This window comes from Pan paniscus, chromosome 10 (genome assembly GCF_029289425.2).
Source record: "Pan paniscus chromosome 10, NHGRI_mPanPan1-v2.0_pri, whole genome shotgun sequence".
In the NCBI taxonomy this organism is placed as follows: Eukaryota; Metazoa; Chordata; class Mammalia; order Primates; family Hominidae; genus Pan; species Pan paniscus.
Window position 1 is genome coordinate 55,487,896 of NC_073259.2, and position 21,649 is coordinate 55,509,544.

The following is a 21,649-nucleotide window of genomic DNA, read 5'->3' on the forward strand; positions in this document are numbered from 1 at the left end:
AAGCTGAATTAGGCATGTATTAACTCCATTTGACAGGAAACCAAGTCCCAAAGAGGTTAAATGCTCCATCCTGTTGGGATTCAGGCTGGGTATAGAACCCAAAACTGCAGAAGACATTTGGCAACATAATAAGCATATTAGGATTAAGTGACATGAGTTATTGGAGGAAAAACATAGAAAATGATTGCATTCCTTTTGAGATAAAGCATATATTACGTAAGTTTAGTCACTTATAGCTATTTCTAGTGTATTGAATTTCTTTTTTTATTTTTTGAGACAGTCTCGTTCTGTCGGCCAGACTGGAGTGCAGTGGCATGATCTCGGCTCACTGCAAACTCTGCCTCCTGGGCTCAAGCAATTCTCCTGCCTCAGCCTCCCGAGTAGCTGGGATTACAAGGGTGTGCCACCGCACCCAGCTAATTTTGTATTTTTAGTAGAGACAGGGTTTCACCATGTTGGTCAGGCTGGTCTTGAACTCCTGACCTCAGGTAATCCACCCACCTCAGCCTCCCAAAGTGCTGGGATTACAGGCATGAGCCACCATGCCTGGCCTATTGAATATTTTTTAAAATGTGTAATAATTGTTATCCATCTCTCCATTACTCTCAGATTCCCTGATTTTCCTATGACATGTGTTGTACATGTGTTGATTTTTTGTGTTTATTACATAGCCTGCTAAAGTCTGTGAAATAACTTTCTTTCGTCTCTGTTTTAGTTTGTGCCATTCAGGGATTATATTGACAGAAGTGGAAACCACATACTGAGCATGGCTAGATTGGCTAAAGATGTCCTAGCTGAGATCCCTGAGCAGTTTCTCTCCTATATGAGAGCCCGAGGAATCAAGCCATTGCCTGCGCCTCCCCCATACACCCCACCTACACATGTGTTACAGACTCAAATATGACTGTGCTCTGAAATGCTAATGTCAACTACAAATCAGAACTGCTGAGTTAATGCTTTGTGCCTGGTGCTCTGTAATAAACCAGGCAATGAGATACTTTTCTCAGTTTGGTTTCAGCAGTTAATGTGCTTTCTTGGATCCAAAATTAAATATCTTCCTAAACCAAAACTGTAAATATGGTTGTTGCATGAGCAACAGAAAAAATTGTTTAAATGCTTGAAGCAAAGTACGGATGTCTTCTCTAAATTTTTCTTTTTTTTTTTTTTTTAACAGAAACAGCTAATTTCCAATGTATTGTTGGGAAAAAGCACAAACTATGTTTTTAACTCAAATATTGTCTTCGACTGCTATGTGTATAGGAAAGCAGTCTCTGTATCAATGTTTACATGTTACTACTTTTTAAATTTCAATACTTTTATAACTGTTCTTAAAAATAAGAGTTTTAAATACTGAATCCTTTGTCTTCTAAATTGCAATAGCTATAATCACAAGAGCAATATCTCTTTGAATGACTGTCTGGACAAACACAATTGCAAATAAGGGAAGGGAAAAATGCTTTTCTATTTTTCAGTAACTGGATTGTCTTAAGAAACTACATCTGCTTAATAATCAATTTCTCAGCAATGTTTGCTGGGTATGGGAGTTTAAGCCTGGCAGATGTGTCTCCTGGTTGAACATTCATTTTTCATGGAGTTTGGGTTCTAAATTTAGACTGCAGTTGGTTTGTATTTTGTAACACTAAGTAGAAATTATAAAAAGTCAAACATTGTGATCTATAAATGCACAGAAAATACTTTGTAAAAAGTAGCATCCTTATATAATAATGCTATTTAGAAAGACTGAAACCAAGACTATTTAACTGTGAACTATGTAGCAGATGTTTTAAACTTTTTATTCCATTATATCTTGTCTAGATATTTTAATTCAAAGGGATACTGGCTCTCTTGATCGGAATTTCTTGTTATCACCATTCCACGTTGCCACACAAGGTGCACAGGCTGGAAGTCTTTTGTGAAATTCCCAGTTAAATATATACAACTATGTGACTTAGTGCACAACACATTTGTGAAATAACCTACTCCTATATACTGACCTGCCTGTCCACGAATAATTGTAAAGAGTTTTTGCATGTACAGTTTTTACAAGAATTACAGTTTTGTGAAGTTGTGTCTAAATTAAAGCATTTCTTTAGAACAAATGGCCTTAAATTCTCACGGAATTCCTGGAAATGATTGTGAATTGCCTTCAAATAATAGAAAAGTGTATTTATTTGTGTGTGTGTGTGTGTCAAAAATGTAACTGCTTTATAATATTTTTTCCTTACCTATATATTCTATTTAATACTTGGTTTATTTCTACTGTACATTGTTTTCTTTGTCCCAAGTTGACCTAGGGTGACTTTTATAAGCATGAAACTATTTTACCGGAAAGAAAAATATACACATCCACATATCTAACAGTATCAATGTTACATAACTATGTAATACTCAATTGTCGATTTTTAATTATGTATTAAAATCTTTAAATCATAACTATTTGCTTTGTATGTTTCATGTATGAATGACAATAGTTTGATGATTTCCTTTACTGATCTTAAATATTCATGCCAGTACAGTGTATAACCTACAGATTTTTAAATTTACGTTTATTTATCAACCCAAAAAACAAATAAATAAGATCAATATTCTTTTCTTCTTGTCAAACATCAGTTATTTTTTTGAACTGTCCAGAGAAAACAAAAGTTATACAATTCCTTATATAAATAATAGATTGCTCAAACCTAGTGGGAGTAAATGGCCAGGAATGAAGCAATTTCTCTTTACAAATGTTATCATTTATATGGCTGAGAATGATAATCAGAAACTTATGTGAAGTTAATGCTACATGTAAGATTAGAAAATACGTAAATCTTGTGTATTCATTGCAAAAATGTAGTAAACCAAGATTGGAGGGATTAAGTGATGTATCCAAGACTATACAACTAGAGAAGAGCTCATTACCATCTTGGAAATATTTGTTATAACTTACATTTTGTTAGTTGCTATTAGGTGCTATGCAATAGGAAATCCCAGAGACATGCTTCATAAAGGAAAACACATAGTAATAGTTGTACATACAAACTGGTTATCAGGGATATTTACACTTATGGTAATGAGCAACAAGAAAGGTATATATTGAGAAGGGGTGATAGATTCAAGTCATTAAACCTGCTGCAGAAGTCAGTCTTCAAGTGGTGCCCTCAAGAACCCCAGAGACTTTGGGCACTGTCCTATCTTTCTAATCTCATTTCCTTCCTCTCCAATGAAAGCCTCTAATTATCATTTGAACTCCAGGATGAACTCTTGGTGTTATTTTCAAGTATCTCCATCATCTGAATTTGCCCAGTTATGTAATACCAATTCCTATTGCTTCTCAAATTAATATTAAAACTAACCAGGCCTGCCTCATTCCTTTTCCACAATCACTCCGAGTTTACCTGGAGTCTGTCTATAGTGTTAATACTCTGTTCTCTCATCAGGCCCTCTTCTCTGGTCTTTACCTGAGGATATCCTTTGCACTTTCCAACTCAAGCCCCAGCTCCTCGGAACCTTGTTCTTTAAAACTTCAATGCTAACAAAAATCAGTACTTTCTATGAGCTCATCTTTGTATTGCATTTCAGCATATTAATTGCCTCAGATTATTTCTAAACTATTTTATTTTATCTGGGGCATCTTGTCTCTCCATCCTTATGGAATAGTATTTAATGGCACCTGGTAAATTTTTAAAGCTTCCCAGTTTATTGTAATGTGTAGCTAGAGTGTGAAATTGCTGCAACTAAAGACTATTGGATGACTCAATTACTACTTTTTAAATTTTCTCTTCCAACATGCAATATCGAGAGAAAAGACGAGGTGGATATGACTCTGGTGGTGGTGAATGTGGGAAGAGAGTGGATTTGGGATTAGGGTTGGAGCATAGGTTATTTTGTTTTTCAGGCTCAGGGAAGATAATAGATGGACTCATGCACTTTTTTTTTTATTACTGTGTCATCATCAGCTTAGGAAATAAAGACCTCTCACAAAGATGAGGTGGATGTGGTTATTTCTTAGAAGACCTGAAATGCCAAAGATTTTACTGAAGAGCATGCCTTTTTCTTTCAGCTTGCGTGAATTTTAGTTATTTAATGACTTTGTGTTACATATAGCTGTAATTGAGACAAAGTGGCCAGATTCTTCATAAAAACTCAGAGTAAAGAATAATTTTTGTGATTAGCACAAATCAGATACATTTACTAATAAGCTGCTGAGTTGAGGATCAAATAGATTGAGTGCATGTGGAGTGTTACCTATGAAGATGGAAAAGATGGAAATCTACTTGCAAAAAGTCACACTTGTGCAGAGCTTTCTCATCAGTGTGTTACAGATGATTTACAGATTTATGCCTTGCAGATGAGCTACAGGTGTGCACCTTGGGGTGGTGTATAGTGCCTGGGGTAATTGGAGCTCCCAGCCTCCATCATGTTCATTGGCTAACCTCAGGATATTTTAACAAACATTCCCATTTTTAATGTGTGTCTTGAAATGTAGGGAAGCACTGCATTACAGAGATTATTTCCTAAATAACCTCTGCTTACAACCAGTTCCACCTTCATTTTTTCTACTTATATGCCCTACCATATTTATACTGAAATTAAATTGAAAGAGTATTCACATACAATTCCATGGCAAATGTATTGTAGCAAATAAACTTCAGAGGAATAAGACATGAATGTCCTTGCATTTTTCACCACCTTCTTCATAAACATCCTACCACTCACGAAAATAGGTGTATCATCAGATGACCGAAAGGACATCAAAGTGTAGAGTCAAAGGGATTCAACCTTGTTATTTCCTTAGAATAAACACTGTTCTAGAAGACATCCTCTTCTCCCAACCATGACTGTTCCCCTCACCCCACTTTCCTACCAAGTATCACTGTATTTGCTCTGTTGATACCTGAGCGTCATTTAACAATAGGCAGTCCTTCATTTTACAAACTATTGGGATGTGCTGAGATCAGATACACGGATCTTAAGAATAAGCACATTTTAAAAACATATTGACATAATTCTTTGCACCAAAATTTTTTCTAAAAAACCTTTCTTCATCATATCTTAGTTACTTAGGTATGACTTTGATAAGGGAAGACTTGGTATATGATGAACATGCACATGTTTTAAACGGCTTCCTTAGGAAATGTGAAAGGGGAAATAGAGAAGCAACAAACAACTATTTTCTCATGAGTTATTGCCTAAGCTATGTTTATAACTCTTAAGAGATGATTATCCTAAGCAATGCTCACCTCCTAGATTTCAGGTTTTTAACCTGGAATGAGGAGATACCAAGTAGAAGTACTTTCCCAACACAGAGTAGCCCATAACAAAATTATTTTTCTTTAAATTGATATGACCCCCACCCCCACCTACCATTTTACTGTATAGAATCTTACTTCTTTGTCTCTAAGCAAAATATGCTAACATAATACACAGAAGTCTCCAAATATAATGTCTATACTAAGATTATCTCAAAGACATAATAGTTCTAATTCATATCACAAACTTTTGAGCAGTATTTGAGGCAATATATTCACACCTCATCAGTCAGGGTTATTGCTTACCTCATACTTCATCAGCGCACCCCCAACCCCAACAGCTAACCTTGCTCTTATTTTCTGGCTTTAGAGATGCTCTGAATGTCAAACTCTGAGAGGAAAATGACCACTGAACTCTGACTATGGAAAGAGCAAAAGCAAACTGATCGAAAGATTTGCTCATTTAGTTTTAAAGCAATAGCGGCCATGACCTCATGATTTTCTCACCACAAAGTTATTCACCAATTTAATTTCCATGAAACAGGCCTGCTGGGCATTCCTAATGTATTTAGATACGCTGATTTCATACAGATGGGATTTGCTATCAGTCAAATGGGTGGATGTCATTGACCTCACAAATTAGGGGGAAGGATAAAGGAAGGAATATGCTTAGGGTTGGCTTAAAAATAGCTACTCTTTCAAAGATCTTTCTCTCCTTATGAAATAAATGAATTAAAAGAAGTTATAAGACTGGTTCAGTAATTTTGACAGAGAACAACCAGTTTGTTAACCCTTACAATTTCTACAAGATAATGCTGACAAGAAACAATAAATAATGCACCTTTCAAATCTTTAAAACAATATTTAAATCAGAATCTGCTTAAAATTCACAAAATTTTACTATCACTTTCAACCATGGCAAAAGGCATACACTGTAATTTAGACATTGGCAAATTTGTCATGCACTTTAGATGACAATTCTGCACCAGATTTCAAAGAAAGTGGGTGATCCCTGAGAAAACGAAATGACAATCACTAGAAACCACTTTGCATCATCAAGCATCAACTTTTAAATCCCTAAACATTATATGGACCTAACCCATCTCCCTTAAAAAAAAGTCTGTGACATCGGCTTGCAAATCTTGAGATAGGTCATCAGATCAGTCTTGAAAGATGAATTATAGGTGCCTTTTATCGTTCATTTATTTTCTGAGGATATCCTGTTGTTTTCAATCAATGATTTGAAACCTAAATCAAAAGTTACATATGTGCTTGGTATCTTCTATAGGCTGGTTATGAAATTGCTAGACGCTTCAACGGAAGGAGTGTGACTCATCAATGTGCCATCTACTGAGAGTCAAAAAACCTTAGTTTCCATCTTGGTAGTCTGATTTTGGGAAAATACAACATAAATGTCCAAACTTGATTTTTACCATTCATATAATATGGTGATATTTCCAAGGGTCCTTAAAGCACCCTCCTTCTGCAATTCTCCTAGAAGAACAGAGGTTAACTTTAACTGGAGCACTGGCAACTTGGCTGTTTAATAGTGAGGTGGGACAAGGTTATGAAATAAACTTAATATACTGAGCTATCAAAGTACCTTCTTACAGATTGTGCAGCAAGTGAAACATCTCAGTTTCTTCTTTTACAAGGCAGGTTATTAACTTAGCCATTACTCTTAGTCCTGTATTCTCACCACATTTCTTTTTACCTGAGAACCCAGAGGATATGGGAAAGATGGGAGAAAATGCCAAAGTCCCATTGCTCTGTGAAGGTCTTTGAAACTATCTGTATGCCCCCATGCTTGTGGCACTGAAAAGAGGGCTTCTGGACACACACACCCTAGTGATCATCTGGATGCTCAGCAGGTGTTTTCTCTATTCTCCTTAAGCACTTGCCTGAAAAAAAAAATACCAAGGCTACTCAAAACAAGTGTTTCTTATTAGATAATTTAACTTGATTGATTGCATGATCTCTGCCTCAAATGCTCATCAAACTCCCTTTACTTGGCTAGCTGCTGCTTGTTCTTCAAGTCTCCCCTTTACACGATTCCCTTATAAAGTCCTTCCTTGAAGACATGTACTGGATATAATCTCCTTGTTCTGCCTTCCCACACCACCCTGTGCTTCTCCTCCTGTCATTCATCGCATTTGTAATTCCTGGTCTGTTGGCTGTATTTCAGTTTTGCCCATGAACTTCAGGAGAGCAGGAAGCAGACAAGTCTTGTTCACTCATCTATCTCTAACACATAACCCAGGGCCTGGCTTTCAGTAGGTCATCAATTGAATTGTGAAAGTGAATAGAATCAAAATATTGGTTACTAAGAATGTTGTATTAGTAACTTGGTATTTTAATATTTTAAGCCTGAATTTCAGTGAATTCAGATTAAGAAGATCTGTAAAATTTTAAAGCAGCACCAAACCTCACTTTTCCCTTATTTATTTTTCCCTCCTTCTAAACCAGAACTGTGAAATTGAATGAAAAGAGGCCAACAGCTTCTCTCTACCTGCTCTCAGGGATAATTACCAGAAAAATGGTCAAAAGGCTGACAGCAGCAGGGGAGAAGAGATTAATAAACCTTCAATACAATCTGATAGCCTGTTGGTCTTGACTCAGGACAGACTGAGGAGAAAGTGTTCACAAGATGCCAGGATCTTATGTCAGCTCTGAAATTTCCTTTGACTAAACATGCTAAACAAAACAATACAAAACAAAACAATAAAAAATATTATTTTAAGCATATGTTGACCCACATTCTCCCTTAAAAAATGAAAGTGACAAGCATTTATATTTAAGTAGCGGAAAGGTATTCTAAATCCCTACCTTTGCATTTTAGCTGTGTCTGTGTGTGTTTCCAAGTGGATTGTGCATGTATGCATATGAGGGTGAATACATGCCTTCGCTTATGCATGTGCCATCATATATGTGTAGGCATCAGTAAAAGTGGAGATAATAAACAAGGGCAAGGGGTACAGAAGAAATGGCAATGCTAACAAGCATTTACTGCCTTTTCTGGTGCTGATTTTATGTACCCTGGAGGAAGTACTAATGACCTGCACAGAATGTGGACAAGAATTCAGGAGGTTAGAACTTTCCAACTGCATTCGTAACAAGACACGTTGACTTGCAAATCCTACTGTGCTAATATTTATGATTTTTAATATATTCTTACATCATCTGCTTAGCAACAAGCAAGAAGGATTTAATGAATATGAATTTGACTGTGGGAAAGGAATGTGGAGGACTGTAGTTCTTACATATTGATATTTTAGTTGGAAATTCCACCCACTAGTTGATAAGACTGAATTCCATTTAACTTTCTAAGAAGAAATGAATAAACACTCCAAATCCTACCTGCATCCCCCGTTAGATAATCTATTTTCTATAACCATTGGTATAGTAATGACTTTGGTTTAGCATTTAATCGCTTAGAAAGCACTGTCTTGCATGTAACCTTCTGTCTTCCCCTGTCAAAACTCTGCTCACTCACCAATCCTCAGCTCAAATGCTACTTTTCAACAAAGCTTTCCTGCATTCTCTTGATTACTGGAACAATCTCTCTCTCTCTCTCTCTTTTTTTTTTTTTTTTTTTTTTTTTTTTTTTTTTTTTTACAGCCTGTGTATCGGCATTCTACTCTGCCTCCCTAGGGGCAGACTCTGTTTGCAGTGGGGAAGTCTTATGGCCCTAACCCTGTTGAGAGTCAATCTGTCTAGTTGAGGTTAATCAACTGGTAACTTATCTGCCTAAATATATTAGTCATTCTCCTATATGACCTTTGTCAGAAATAAAATTCAGGCTTCATCTTCCATCTGCGTTCCTCCTTTGTCCTATTTTTATTGCTTCAGAGAAGCAGGGGTGATTCCTCTGGACACTCAAAGACCCAAACCATCTCCCAAGGAGTCCCGTGCCTGCATTGTTGCTCATTATCCTGCCTGGCTCTGTGCAGCCCCCCCTTGACTAGAGGTAGTTTCCACTACCTTGCAAGATAGAATCCAGAAGCCTTAGTTTGTGTTCTCCTCTTAAAGTAGAGCCTGGGACCAAGACCTGGGTGCATGTAGTTCATTAGGAAGGCAATCTCCTGGGGCAGGAGTAAGGAACTTGGGAGAGGGAGGAAGTAGGGAAATCCATTACAAGAGTAGGTTATCAAGCTCACCACTGAAGATAACAAAGCTCTCACTTGTCCCCTCAACTTCTGAGCATAATATGTTCCCTTCTCAGAATTGTCTCCATGAGGACCAACTGCAAGTATTTATCTTTAAGTTCCCATCTCCTGTTGGTTAGGGTTGCCTGCACTGTCTGGGCTGCCTATGTAGGCATGAGGAAAGAGCATTTGAGTTTCTATGGGATGAGAGCCTTTCCAGGGTGAAAAGTTAAAAAACTGCAGTACCTGCTTGAGGTAAGACACTATCTACAAAAATAAGTTGAAGTCAGTATGGAAGCCAGCCATGGCTGAAATGGGACATGAGGCTAAGAGAGTGAGTTGAGTCATTAGAGTCACCTGAAACACATGACCTTCAAGCCCACATTAAGCTGTCATTACCTGTATTTCCAGCCTCCTCTCCTTCCACTTCTCCTTACCACACAGAAGGCAAATTGCATTAAAGTGCATGCGGTTCTACAAATACCCCATTCCATTTCATACTTCATGCATTCCATATGCCAACTCTTTCACATTCTCACTCCTACTCAGCCTCCAAAGCCCTGCTTAGGTGTCTGTGCATAAGAATCTCTTCCTCCTTTATTTTATGTAACTTTTTAATTGAAGTAAAATATATTTAGAAGTACAAAAATTATAAGCACATTGCTTGAGTAACTTTTTAATTGAAGTAAAATATATTTAGAAGTACAAAAATTATAAGCACATTGCAAAATTTTTTCTCAATTCTGTTTAGTATTTCCTTGTATTAATATATTACAATTTGTTTTTCTCCTTCATGAACATTGGGTTATTTTCAGCTTTGAATATTATGAAGAAAGCTTTATGACTAATATTGTACATTACTTTTAATAAAAATACACATCCATTGCTATTAGGTATATACCTAAAAATGCTTATTGCCTTAGAGCTTATTGGTCTGAAATTAGTATATCTAAACTCTACCTCCATCCTATTACTTTCAGTTTTTCTTATCCTTACATCTAACGTTTATTTTGGGGTGGCAGCATTTACTTGAGTTTGCACTTCTGCTTCTCTAGGAACAGGTTTTAAATTTGTAGTGGGGAGGCTTGCCTGGAGTCATGCTGTGCCTGGGTTCATCTCTCTAGTTCTGAAGTTATTAGGGGGCCATTCTGCCACAAGTCATACTCTCCATTGACAATGATAACTTCATCAGTGATAATGTTGCACCTACGTTTACCAGATAAAATACATCATGTTCAGTTAAATTTGAATTTCTGATAAACAACAAATAAAGTTTACTCCCATCCACAGATGTGCTTCTAACATGCATATTTCCCCACATACATGTCTGTTTTCCTCACCATATTGTGAGCTTCCTGAGGATAGGGACTGAATCTTTGTGTGAATTATCCACAGGCACACATGGCCTAGCAGACATTTAGAACTCAATAAATGCAAATTAAAATGAATTGAATGTCCATTGAGTAGAAACTATAAAAGTAGACCAGAACCATATGCATAAAACTTAACTCAAAATATTTTTTTTTTGAGATGGTGTCTGACTGTGTCACCCAGGCAGGAGTGCAGTGGCATGATCTTGACTCACTGCAACTTCTGCCTCCTGGACTCAAGCAATCTTCTCATCTTAGCCTCCCAAGTAGCTGGGACTACAGGCACACAGCTAATTTTTTTCTTTTAATATTTTTTCATAGAGGTGGAGTTTTGCCATGTTGCCCAGACTGGTCTTGAACTCCTTGACTCAAGCGGTCCACCTACTCAGCCTCTCAAAGTGCTGAGATTACAGGTCTCAGCCACTGTGCCCAGCCAAAAGAAAATGTTTAAGTATTTCACCCATTCTACTAACTTTACCAGGAAAAGCATAAAGCTCAACAGAGATTTCAGTGACGTGATCCCTTTTTGATATAAGGAGTATTGCAAATAGCTCAGAGACTGTTTCTTCCCTTTCTTATGATGGAAATCATTTCTCCATGTAAAAAAATCAAGCCAGTAGAAAGATATTTTGGGCATGAAATATTGTAGGTTAAAGTGAAATAACTCTGAAAGCCTCAAACTTCTTTCAGTGGATAAAGACCTTTGCCTACCAGACACCAGCCAACCAACCTTATTGAGTCTGCATCTGCTCTGCCATATGCCTAAGACTTCTACCCCCCCATTTCTATGAAGCAATATGAAGGACCAATTAACCATTTTAGTAACTTTAGTACATTCTCGTTTATGCTTTGTCTTATAATGTTATTTATTTGGCTATTGTTTCCTAGATATGTTAATAAACTCTCAAGAAACCATATTTTTGGGAACAGTAGACACTGGGGACTACAAGAGAGAGAAAGGAGGGAGGAGAGCAGGATTGAAAAATTACCTATTGGGTACTATGCTCACCACCTGGGTGACAGGCTCAATTGTACTCAAAACCTCAGCATTATGCAATATACCCATGTAACAAACCTACATATGTACCAGTGAATCTAAAATAAAAGTTGACATTTAAAAAATAAAAACACTATTGTTATTGCTTTTAGAAAAGAAACTATCCCTTCAGAACCTGAAAACATTCTCATTCCTAAAGATTGAAACTGCTATAACATATATTCCATCAAATATTGAAAAAAATAATATAAATATGGTGTATAGACTTACATAACTCTAGATGGAAAAATCAGGATTAGTTGTAAAGTTGTAAGAAAGTATATTTTGTGTCAACATAAGAAATATATATATATATATATATATATATATTTTTTTTTTGAGACGGAGTCTCACTCTGTCGCCCAGGCTGCAGTGCAGTGGTGCTACCTCAGCTCACTACAAGCTCCGCCTCCCAGGTTCACCCCATTCTCCTGCCTCAGCCTCATGAGTAGCTCGGCTACAGGCGCCCGCCACCACACCTGGCTAACTTTTTGTATTTTTAGTAGAGATGGGGTTTCACCGTGTTAGCCAGAATGGTCTCGATCTCCTGACCTTGTGATCCACCCACCTCGGCCTCCCAAAGTGCTGGGATTACAGGCGTGAGCCACCACGCCCAGCCAAAATAGTTTTTTAAAAAACTTAGAATCCTTTAATTTCAGGGTGGATTGACCTGGAGGATAGCAAGTCTTCTCTTCTCTTACTAAATCTGTTTAACAGCAGAGCTGGATGAACTCTTGGGATGTCATAGAAATACATTTTTATAAAATAACTGTATTAGTCTGTTTTCATGCTGCTGATAAAGACATACCCGAGATTGGATAATTTGTAAAGGGAAGACATTTAATTGACTCACAGATCCACATGGCTGGAGAGGCCTTACAATCATGGTGGAAGGCAAAGGAGGAGCAAAGTCATGTCTTACATGGTGGCAAGCAAGAGAGAATGAGAGCTTGTGCAAGGAAACTTCCCTTTATAAAACCATCAGAGCTCATGAGACTTATTCACTATCACAAGAATAGCACAGGAAAGACCCACTGTCATGATTCAATTGTTCCCACTGGGTCACTACCACAACACATGGGAATTGTGGGAGTTACAATTCAAGATGAGATTTGGGTGGGGACACAGCCAAAACTTATCAATAACTTTAAACTTTTCACCTAAATCAATTTGCTCTGTTATATCCCTCAGTTATGTTTCTTCTAACATAAAACATATAAAAATAAATATATAAGCTATTAGTGTATACTGATAAGTATGAGGAAGAAAATAGACTAAGTCATATAATAGGAAGTGTTTGTAATATGATTTGGCTGCATCCCCACCCAAATCTCTTTTTTGTTGTTGTTGTTTGCAGTTGCAAGGTTTAATAGAGTGAAAACAGAGCTCCCATACAATGGGAGGGGACCCAAAGGGGGTTGCCATTCCCTGCTCAAATGCCTGGGTTTATATCCCAATCATTGTGCCTCCCCCTGTGTTCTCAGGTGATATATGATTTGACAATTTCTTTACCTCCTGCTCCTTAGCCTAATTTGTATTTTAGTGAGCTCTCTTTACTACCTGATTGGTTGGGTGTGAGCTGAGTTACAAGCCCTGTGTTTAAAGGTAGGTGTGGTCACCTTTCCCAGCTAGGCTTAGGAATTCTTAATTGGCCTAGGAAATCCAGCTAGTCCTGTCTCTCAGTCCCTCCTCTCAACAGGAAAACCCAAGTGCTATTGGAGAGGTTGGCCGATGACCGCTCTCTTAACTGCTTCCTGCTGAATTGGGGCATAGTAGGGGTTGTGCAGTTGAGATTTCCTCAGGAGGGGTGCCTTTGATGTCATTGACATTGGAGCATGGGCTAGCAGGCTGGTCCAAGGGTCCACGGTAGATCTTAGTCATGGACTGCATCTGGGGCTCCATTTGAAGAATGATTTGTAGTATTACAGCTTTGATTCTGGAAGAGACAAACTTAACAAGGAGGTTAAAGATACAGGGATTGAAATGTATGACCTGAAGGGCAGGGGATTATTTCTTTGGCACTCTTCACAGGCCCTGACTATCTGCTTGATAGTTTTGAAAAGGCCTGGTCCAGTAAATGATTTGGCCATCTGATGGGCGCTATCAATGCCAAGTGAAAGGTTTGGTGAAGGGTTTTAAGTAATTTCCATTGATTAGCTGCAGGCAAAAGTATTTTCCTTCTTCGGTGGCTAGCCATCCTGAGGGGAGGAAACTATGTCCTCATGAGGTTCCCCATTCTATTTCTTCTGCTGAGTACCGGGGCTTGGTTTCTGAGAAGGGTTACCCCATACTAGGGGTCCTTCTATAAACATTCCTAATGAAGGATCCCGCCTTGTGGCTTTTTTGGCTTCAATATTCGCTTGGCGGTTCCCTTCTATTTCCCTTTCCTTTCCTTTCTGATGACCCTGGCAGTGTAAGACTGCCACCTCTTTAGGTTTCTATACAGCCAATAATAATCTCCTAATGGCTTCCTGGTGTTTGATAGGTGTTCCCTCAGATGTTAGGAATTCCCTTTCTCTCCATATTGCTGCGTGGGCATGGAGGACTAGGTAAGCATACTTAGAGTCTGTATATATATTTACCCTTTTTCCTTAATCTAATTCTAGTGTATAATAGTCTCTGCTTTTGCCAGTATGTCTCTCCCTAACAAAGGAGTGGGGCTTTCAGGCATAATTAGAAAGGCATGTGAAAAGAGTAAAGTTCCTGAGTCACAACTTAGTGGCTGGGAGAAGTATTTAGTGACTGCCTGTCCTAGGATCCCTCGGATAGTGACAGATCTGGAGGACAGTGGTCCGGGACAGGAGAGTAAGACTCAGAAGGCCATGCCAGTGTCCAAGAGACAGTTAATCTCCTGGCCCTCAATGGTCAAGCATACCCAGGGCTCTGTGAAGGTGATGGCATGGGCTGGCACTTGCCCTGGGCACCCTCAGTCCTGCTACTGGATCATCCGGTTATTGGCTTCTGACTCAGAGGACCTTTGTCCCCTGGGGCAGTGGGCCTTCTAATGATTCCCTTGACATAAGGGGCATGGACGAGGGGGTGTCTTATTTCTATTCAGACAATCTTTTTTTAAAGTGTCCTTGTAGACCGCACTGGAAGCAAGCCCTATTAGGCATTTGATTTGCCCAGCCTTTCTCTGTTCCAGAGCCTCCAAAGCCTGCTTGCCTGAGGGCCATGACTAAAGCGGTGGCCTTTTTTTTTATCCCGTCTGTCCCATTCAACCTGCTCCTCCTGATCTCTATTTTTAAAAACTGAGGTTGCCAAGTTAAATAGGGTTTGTAAGTTTTGCTCTGGGCCTGAGGTGGACTTTTGAAGTTTTTTTCTAATGTCTGCAGTGACTGAGTGATAAACTTATCCTTTAAGATTAGTTGGCCTTCAAAAGAGTCAGGTGAGAGAGAGGTATGTTTCCTCAATGCCCCCCTTAGTCTCTCCAGAAAGGCTGTAGGATTTTCTTCCTTACCCTGTGTTATAGCGGACATCATTGAATAATTTATTAGGCTTCTTCCTAGTTTTCCTTAGTCCTTCTAGCACACAAGTTAGTAAGTGTCTGTGGCACCAATCTCCATGTTCTGATTCTGCGTCCCAATGAAGGTCTACACTGGGAACTGCCTGCTGGCCTGTGGGAAATTGTTCTTTTTCCTCTGTTGTCATCCTATCATTGACCTGACTGAGATACCAGAGATCGCCAAACTCTCAGGCTGCAGTTATGGCGGCACTTCTCTCATTTGGGGTTAGTGTCTGATCTACCAGTAACATTATATCTCTCCATGTCAGATCAAATGATTGTCCTAGCCCTTGTAAAACATCAACATAGCCATTGGGGTTATCTGAGAATTTACCTAGGTCTATTTTAATTTGCTTCAAGTGTGACAGGGAGAAATGTACATGCACTCTGACTGGGTCGAATTCTCCAGAATACATCTTAGGGGTGTTTTGCCTTGGGGGAAATGTTTCCCATCTGAAAAAAGAACATAGGGATGCCAGCACCCCTAGTCATTTTCCGATGGGCATTAGTCCTAGAGCATCCTCTATGATCCTAATGCTTATTCCTTTCCAGGGTGCGTAACCACCCATGGACCTCTGCTTATTGGATTAGTTACGCTCACCGATGTAGCAGTCCTGCACCCCATTTCCCACCTTTCTTGACCACAAACAAATGGGTCTGGGCTGCTGGATTCTACTGGTCCTTTACCAGTGGTGCCCAACATTGCCTTTGTGCTCAGAGGTGAATTCTAGAGCTGGGCTGGGTTCCTGAGTATTTCATAACAACCCAGCTGCCCCATCAAGATGCATTCCCATAAACAACATTTCTTATGCAAATTCATTTCAGAGAGAGTGCAGGTAAACTTTTGAGTCAGGATTGAGATAGAGTTTTTTTTGATTCTGTAAGTACTTCAAGGCTTGGCTGAGTGTAAACAGCTTGCACATTTGAGCAGACCAATTATTAGGCAATTCTCCGAACTCTGCTTCCACAAGAGTTTCCCTATCAATTACTGAATACCCATTGTGTTTTTTTCTCAATCACCTGGGAGGAAACATCTATCGTCCTGTCCTGAAGGGAGTTCCTCCTAGGCCTTGTTGGACCTTTGTATGGTAATTAAGATTTAAATCCCCTGTTAGGAAATCTCCTGGGTTAAGGGATTTTTAGTGGTTAATGTTAAATCACCTTTTTCTAACAGAATAGCCCCATACTCTAAGGTTTTTGAGTTAGTAAGCTACCTTTTTGCTTTTTTTTACTTAGGATAATTCTGAACTGGTGAGGTGTGCTCACAATAAGGTTTCCTCTAAAAGTTACTTTTCTACTTTCTTCTGCTAGCAAAGCAGTTGCCACTACCAATTGAATGCATTTGGGCCATCTGTGGGTTACTGGGTTAAGGACTTCTGATAGGAAGGCTACTGGTTGTCAGTTGTCTCAGTGCTTTCAGGCTATGCCCTTGTTTATGCTGACAACAAGGTAGTATTGGAGTGTTATAGGGTCATGGAGAGAACCTTCAATTATCAATTACAGGTTTTAAATTTACCCTGGCTTTTAAAGGAATAAGGTACACTGATTTTTCTTTACTTGTATATTTCTTTCTTTCTCTGCCTCTCTCTTTCCCGTCTCTCTCTTTATCTCTTTCCCCTTTTGTCTCTGTTTCTTTGTCTCTCTTTCTCTCTTCTCTCTTTTATCCTAGCCATTTGCAAACTTGGGGCCCTGGCAAGGGTGGTGGGCAATGGGTCCCACATAACTGCCCATGTCAAGAGGTATATACCTAAATTTGCAGGAACACCAGGGACAAGACTCCTTGAGTTCATAGCCTAGGTGCCTAAGGACACAGCATAGAGCTTCCTTTGATCCCTTTGGAGATACAACCTGCTCTAATACTTGGGAGAGGAAGTGAAAGTCTGAAACATTAGTATCTGGAAGGCAGGGATCGGAGGAAGTAGATTCAGAGGTAAGGAGAATTTTGGGGCTGCACTTTGAAGAAATCCATGGTCAGGACCCAGGTGGTATGGGTCACAAGGAGAGGTAGGGGTGCACGCATGGGCAACTGTTGAGTAGAGACTTCTGGCTGCGCCATGATCTCAACCGGCCAATGCTGGGGGTTCAGGATGACAGCTTTCTGCCTCTAGTTGGCCCTCAGCTTCCCCCAGGAAAATTGAGAGTGGAAGCTGGTCCCAGGTAGACCAAAGCTCCCAACCCAGAAGGGTTGGGGGTTATTAGAAAGCCCTTCTCTGGACAGCATCACACCTGAGTCTTAAGTCCGTCAGCCACGCTAATCGTTTTTAACTAGCTGACAGGTGCGTGGTATTTTCCTCCAATTCTAAGGGAGGATAGGACAGAATAGCAGTGAAAGTGGTGCAATATTAATTACCACTTTGGAGAATCCCTGTATGGTTGCCACCAAATGTTACGGGGGGCGGTCTTTGTTCTTAGAGCTCCCAAGATGGGGGTGGGCTGCTCCCAAGATGGCAACAAGCCTTTTGTTCTCTGACCTGGTGTTCTTGTCCTCATGGATTCCAAGGAATGGAACCTTGGGCTATGCAGTGAGTGTTATAGCTCTATTAGAAACCATGGGTCATAGAAGAGAACTATGGAACCCAGCAACTAGTGTTCAGCTCGATGAGGACAAACCAGGGCATTTAGCCATGCAGGAACAATGGTGAGCCTTTAAACTGATTGGGAGTGGCAATGGGTACCTAGCTGAATCAGGAGCACAGCGGACACCCTGCCAGATCCGGAGGGGTGGGAGTGAATGGCAGGTCTGCAACAGCGGCAAACAGCAGTGGTGGACAGCGAGCGAAAGCTCAGCTGAAGCCGTAATAAACACGGACCAAAAGAGTGTGCAGTTGTGAGATTTAATAGAGTGAAAACAGAGCTCCCATACAATGGCAGGGGACCCAAAGGGGGTTGCCTCTCCTTTTGAATTTTAATGCCCGTAATTCCCACATGTCATAGAAGGGACACAGTGGGAGGTAATTGGATCATGGGGGCAGTTTTTCCCATGCTGTTCTCTTGATAGTGAGTGAGTTATCAAGAGATCTGAAGGTTTTTGCCAGGTGCGGTGGCTCATGCTTGTAATCCCAGCACTTTGGGAGGCCAAGGTGGGCAGATCATGAGGTCAGGATATTGAGACCATCCTGGCTAACATGGTGAAACCTCGTCTCTACTAAAAAGACAAAAAAAATTAGCCAGGCATGGTGGTGAATGCCTGTAGTCCCAGCTACTCGGGAGGCTGAGGCAGGAGAATGGTGTGAACCTGGGAGGCAGAGCTTGCAGTGAGCCGAGATCACACCACTGCACTCCAGCCTGAGTGACAGAGCGAGACTCCATCTCAAAAAAAAAAAAAAAAAGAGAGAGAGATCCGAAGGTTTTATAAGCATCTGGCATTTCCTCTGCTAGTTTTCATATTCTCCCATGCTGCCTTGTGAAGTGGTGCCTTCTGCCATGATTGTAAGTTGTTTCAGGCTTCCCCACATGTGAAACTGTGAGTCAATTAAAACTCATTTGTTTATAAATTACCCAGTCTCGGATATTTCTTCATAGCATCATGAAAAACAGACTACTATAGTTGGGGTGCTTACTTTAGACTGGGCAATCAAGAGGTCAGCTGAAGTCTGAAGACAAAGAATCAGCCATTCAAGATCTAAGTGAAGAACATTCCTTGAAGACGGAGTAGCTAGCAAAAAGGCCCTGATGAGGGAACAATTTGTCATGGGAGCAGATCAGAAAGAGGGTGACTGAGGCAGGAGCCTAGTGGGCAAGGGCAGGAGTGGCTCAGAAGAAGGTGGAGAAGGAGAGCAAGGTCTCACACCCCATGGGTTTCTGAAATCCCTCAATCACGTTGACACATTCAGGAAGATGCAACATCACACTCTTCACATCTCCTCTTTGAATCCTTCACCAATCCTTCTCTTGGGGTTTGGCCATGTCCATAGGTAGCATCATCTCTCTGCAGATAGTTTCATTTCATACTGTGCTCAATCAATGGTATTGTTAGATGCCCATACCCACTCAACGTCTTGTTGTAGGGTGGATGAAATTTCCTCCTTCTCCTGTTGCAGTAAATTATATTAAATTGTGTTATAATTTTTATTGTCTCAAACCCATTTATTTAATCTCTTTATATAAATCAATTTATTTATTTGATAAATATTTTAGCCAACAAATATCTATGTAGTGCCTAATGATATATGTCAGGCAAAATGTTATTGGGCATAAGTCCAATATGGGAGTAGAACAAGCAATAAATCTCTAATAACAAACACCATGTTGGACACAGAACCATGGGTCCCTCTGCTGACCAATATGTTGTTATTTGATAAAACTGGTTATTTCTGGCTTCTTTCTTCAGAATGATTTTCCTCAAGGAGATGCCACATTACCTCCTGTAACCAGACTTCAGGGGTTCAATCCACCCATTAACAAGATGACACTCTATTAGTTGAGCCTATGGGCAGACTTTGCCTAGACTATTAATGGTCTTAAACATGTTAATGTTTGTGAAATAATAAACTTAACAAAACATGATGTTCTAAAATTGGATTGTGGTGATAGCTGCAGAACTCTGTAAGTCACTAAAAATCAATGAATTTTACGTTTACAATGAGTGAATTTTATGGCATATAAATTATACTTCAATAATTTTTTTTCTAAATCCAGAGGAAAAAATGCCTGCTATAATCCATATGAGCCAATATTTTAGGAGAGATTAATCTAAAAGAATTACTTCCTTTTTAACCTGAAGTTTCAATTACTACAGATAATATAAAACACTACTTGCTCTATAAACATCTTTTGCTTGGTTTACTGCATCTTCCTGATCTCTTCCATGGCACTCTCAACAACAAACTTTTGGTCAACAAATTTCTGAAAGGTATAGCAGCTCACCAAAATTCCCTCTTTAGCCCACTACTCTTATTATCGAATAATTACAGGATAAGGTTTGCAAAAAGAGGCATTGGCCAGGATTTTTGGACAGGACCCTGGCGAAGAGTCATATGCTGGCCTACTTTTAGGGGCAGAAAGAATTAGGGAACAAAGTAAAATTCACAAGGAGATTAACGAACATTTTTTAAGTTCAAATATGTGGTAAAAAGCAAAAGTGTGCCAAAATAACAATTTGGCAGGATTCTTGCTTGGTCCACAGCCAGCATCCTGATAATAATTTTTCCTGTATTGGTATGTTAGTTAATTTATAGAATTTCACAGTCCTTTGTCATTGTTATTTTTCATTGGTTTCCTAAACAATGCAGAAGTATTCATTTATTTTTAAATAAAAAGCAATGAGATAAAGAAAAATAAAATAAATGAAAGTTGAGATTTACAATTTTTAAAAATATATTTCTGTTTTTGTTCTAATCCACTTTCAGTCAATCTTGCCAGCTATCTTTGTTTGGGAATGTTTTCGTAAACTATTACATTATATAACTTACTTGAGTAAATGCGTGGAATTATTAGAGGATTTTTTGAATAAGCATATGGCCTATAGTGAAGGCAGTTAGCCCCATTTTGATATATAAGTGCTTCTATGATAATTAAAAAGAATCTCTTCATCTCTCAGTTAAGTATTATATGAAACCAAAGCCTCCCTGCTTTAGGTGTTTGTGTCGCGAGACAGCTATAGTAGAAAATAATCATGTCTGGAAGTGTACCATACTGGCAATTAACTTTTAATGACCCATGAAAACCCCAGTATACATTTGGTTATTTTTTTTCCTCAATGTTTGAGAAGACCACGGGGCATTTGCTGGGGATGAAAGTCTAATAGCACTTTCTGGCCAAATCAGTATCAAGCCATTTACTTCAGCTACTTATTACACCCTTGGAGGTAGCTCAGACTGTTTTCCATTTACATTTTGTCTTTCTATTGCTATGACTTTTCTTCCTTTCTTTCTTTTTTTTTTTTCTACATAGATCTGCTGCACTGTCAGAATGATTTCTGCTGGTGCTTTGCATACTCTTCACTTTAGTTAAGGTTTGCCATTTATCAAATGTGACCTACACATGTTATTATATTGTTGGATTCTTGCAAGCACAATTCTCCATCTCCCAAAACTGGTTAATGCCCAGTTCGTGCTTGGATTGCCAACTTTCTGTAATACTATGCCAATTGGGATTATGTTACCTCTCTGCTTAAATCCTTCAATAATTCCCCACAGCTCTCAGGATAAAATCAAAACCCCTTTGCTTGCATACTCGTCTCTCAATACATGCCTAAGTTCTGCCTGCGAGTTCAGGCTCATTTCTCAACAACATCCCCACACAACCTTTGTTTTCATCCTTTGGAACTTTCTATAGTTCCTTTGGACGTCTTGCTTGTGAGCCTGCAGTTTTCTCCATCTTCATCTTTCTCAATCCTCACTTCTTTCATCCAATTGACTCTT

General features: G+C 39.2%; 1 protein-coding gene across 2 annotated transcripts in view; it reads left to right on the forward strand.

Annotated features, from left to right (window-relative positions):
• CPNE8 (copine 8) overlaps window positions 1-21,649 on the forward strand; it is a 280,364-nt gene that overhangs the window by 250,437 nt on the left and 8,278 nt on the right. Inside the window, exon 20 of one of the 2 annotated variants that reach the window (XM_003825722.7) lies at window positions 716-2,433. The exons of the other annotated variant lie outside the window; for it this stretch is intronic. Within the exon in view, the coding sequence (XP_003825770.1) occupies window positions 716-904 (189 nt within the window). The 3' untranslated portion in view covers window positions 905-2,433. Of the gene's footprint in view, window positions 1-715; window positions 2,434-21,649 lie in introns of those variants that run through there. 2 annotated transcript variants of the gene reach the window in all.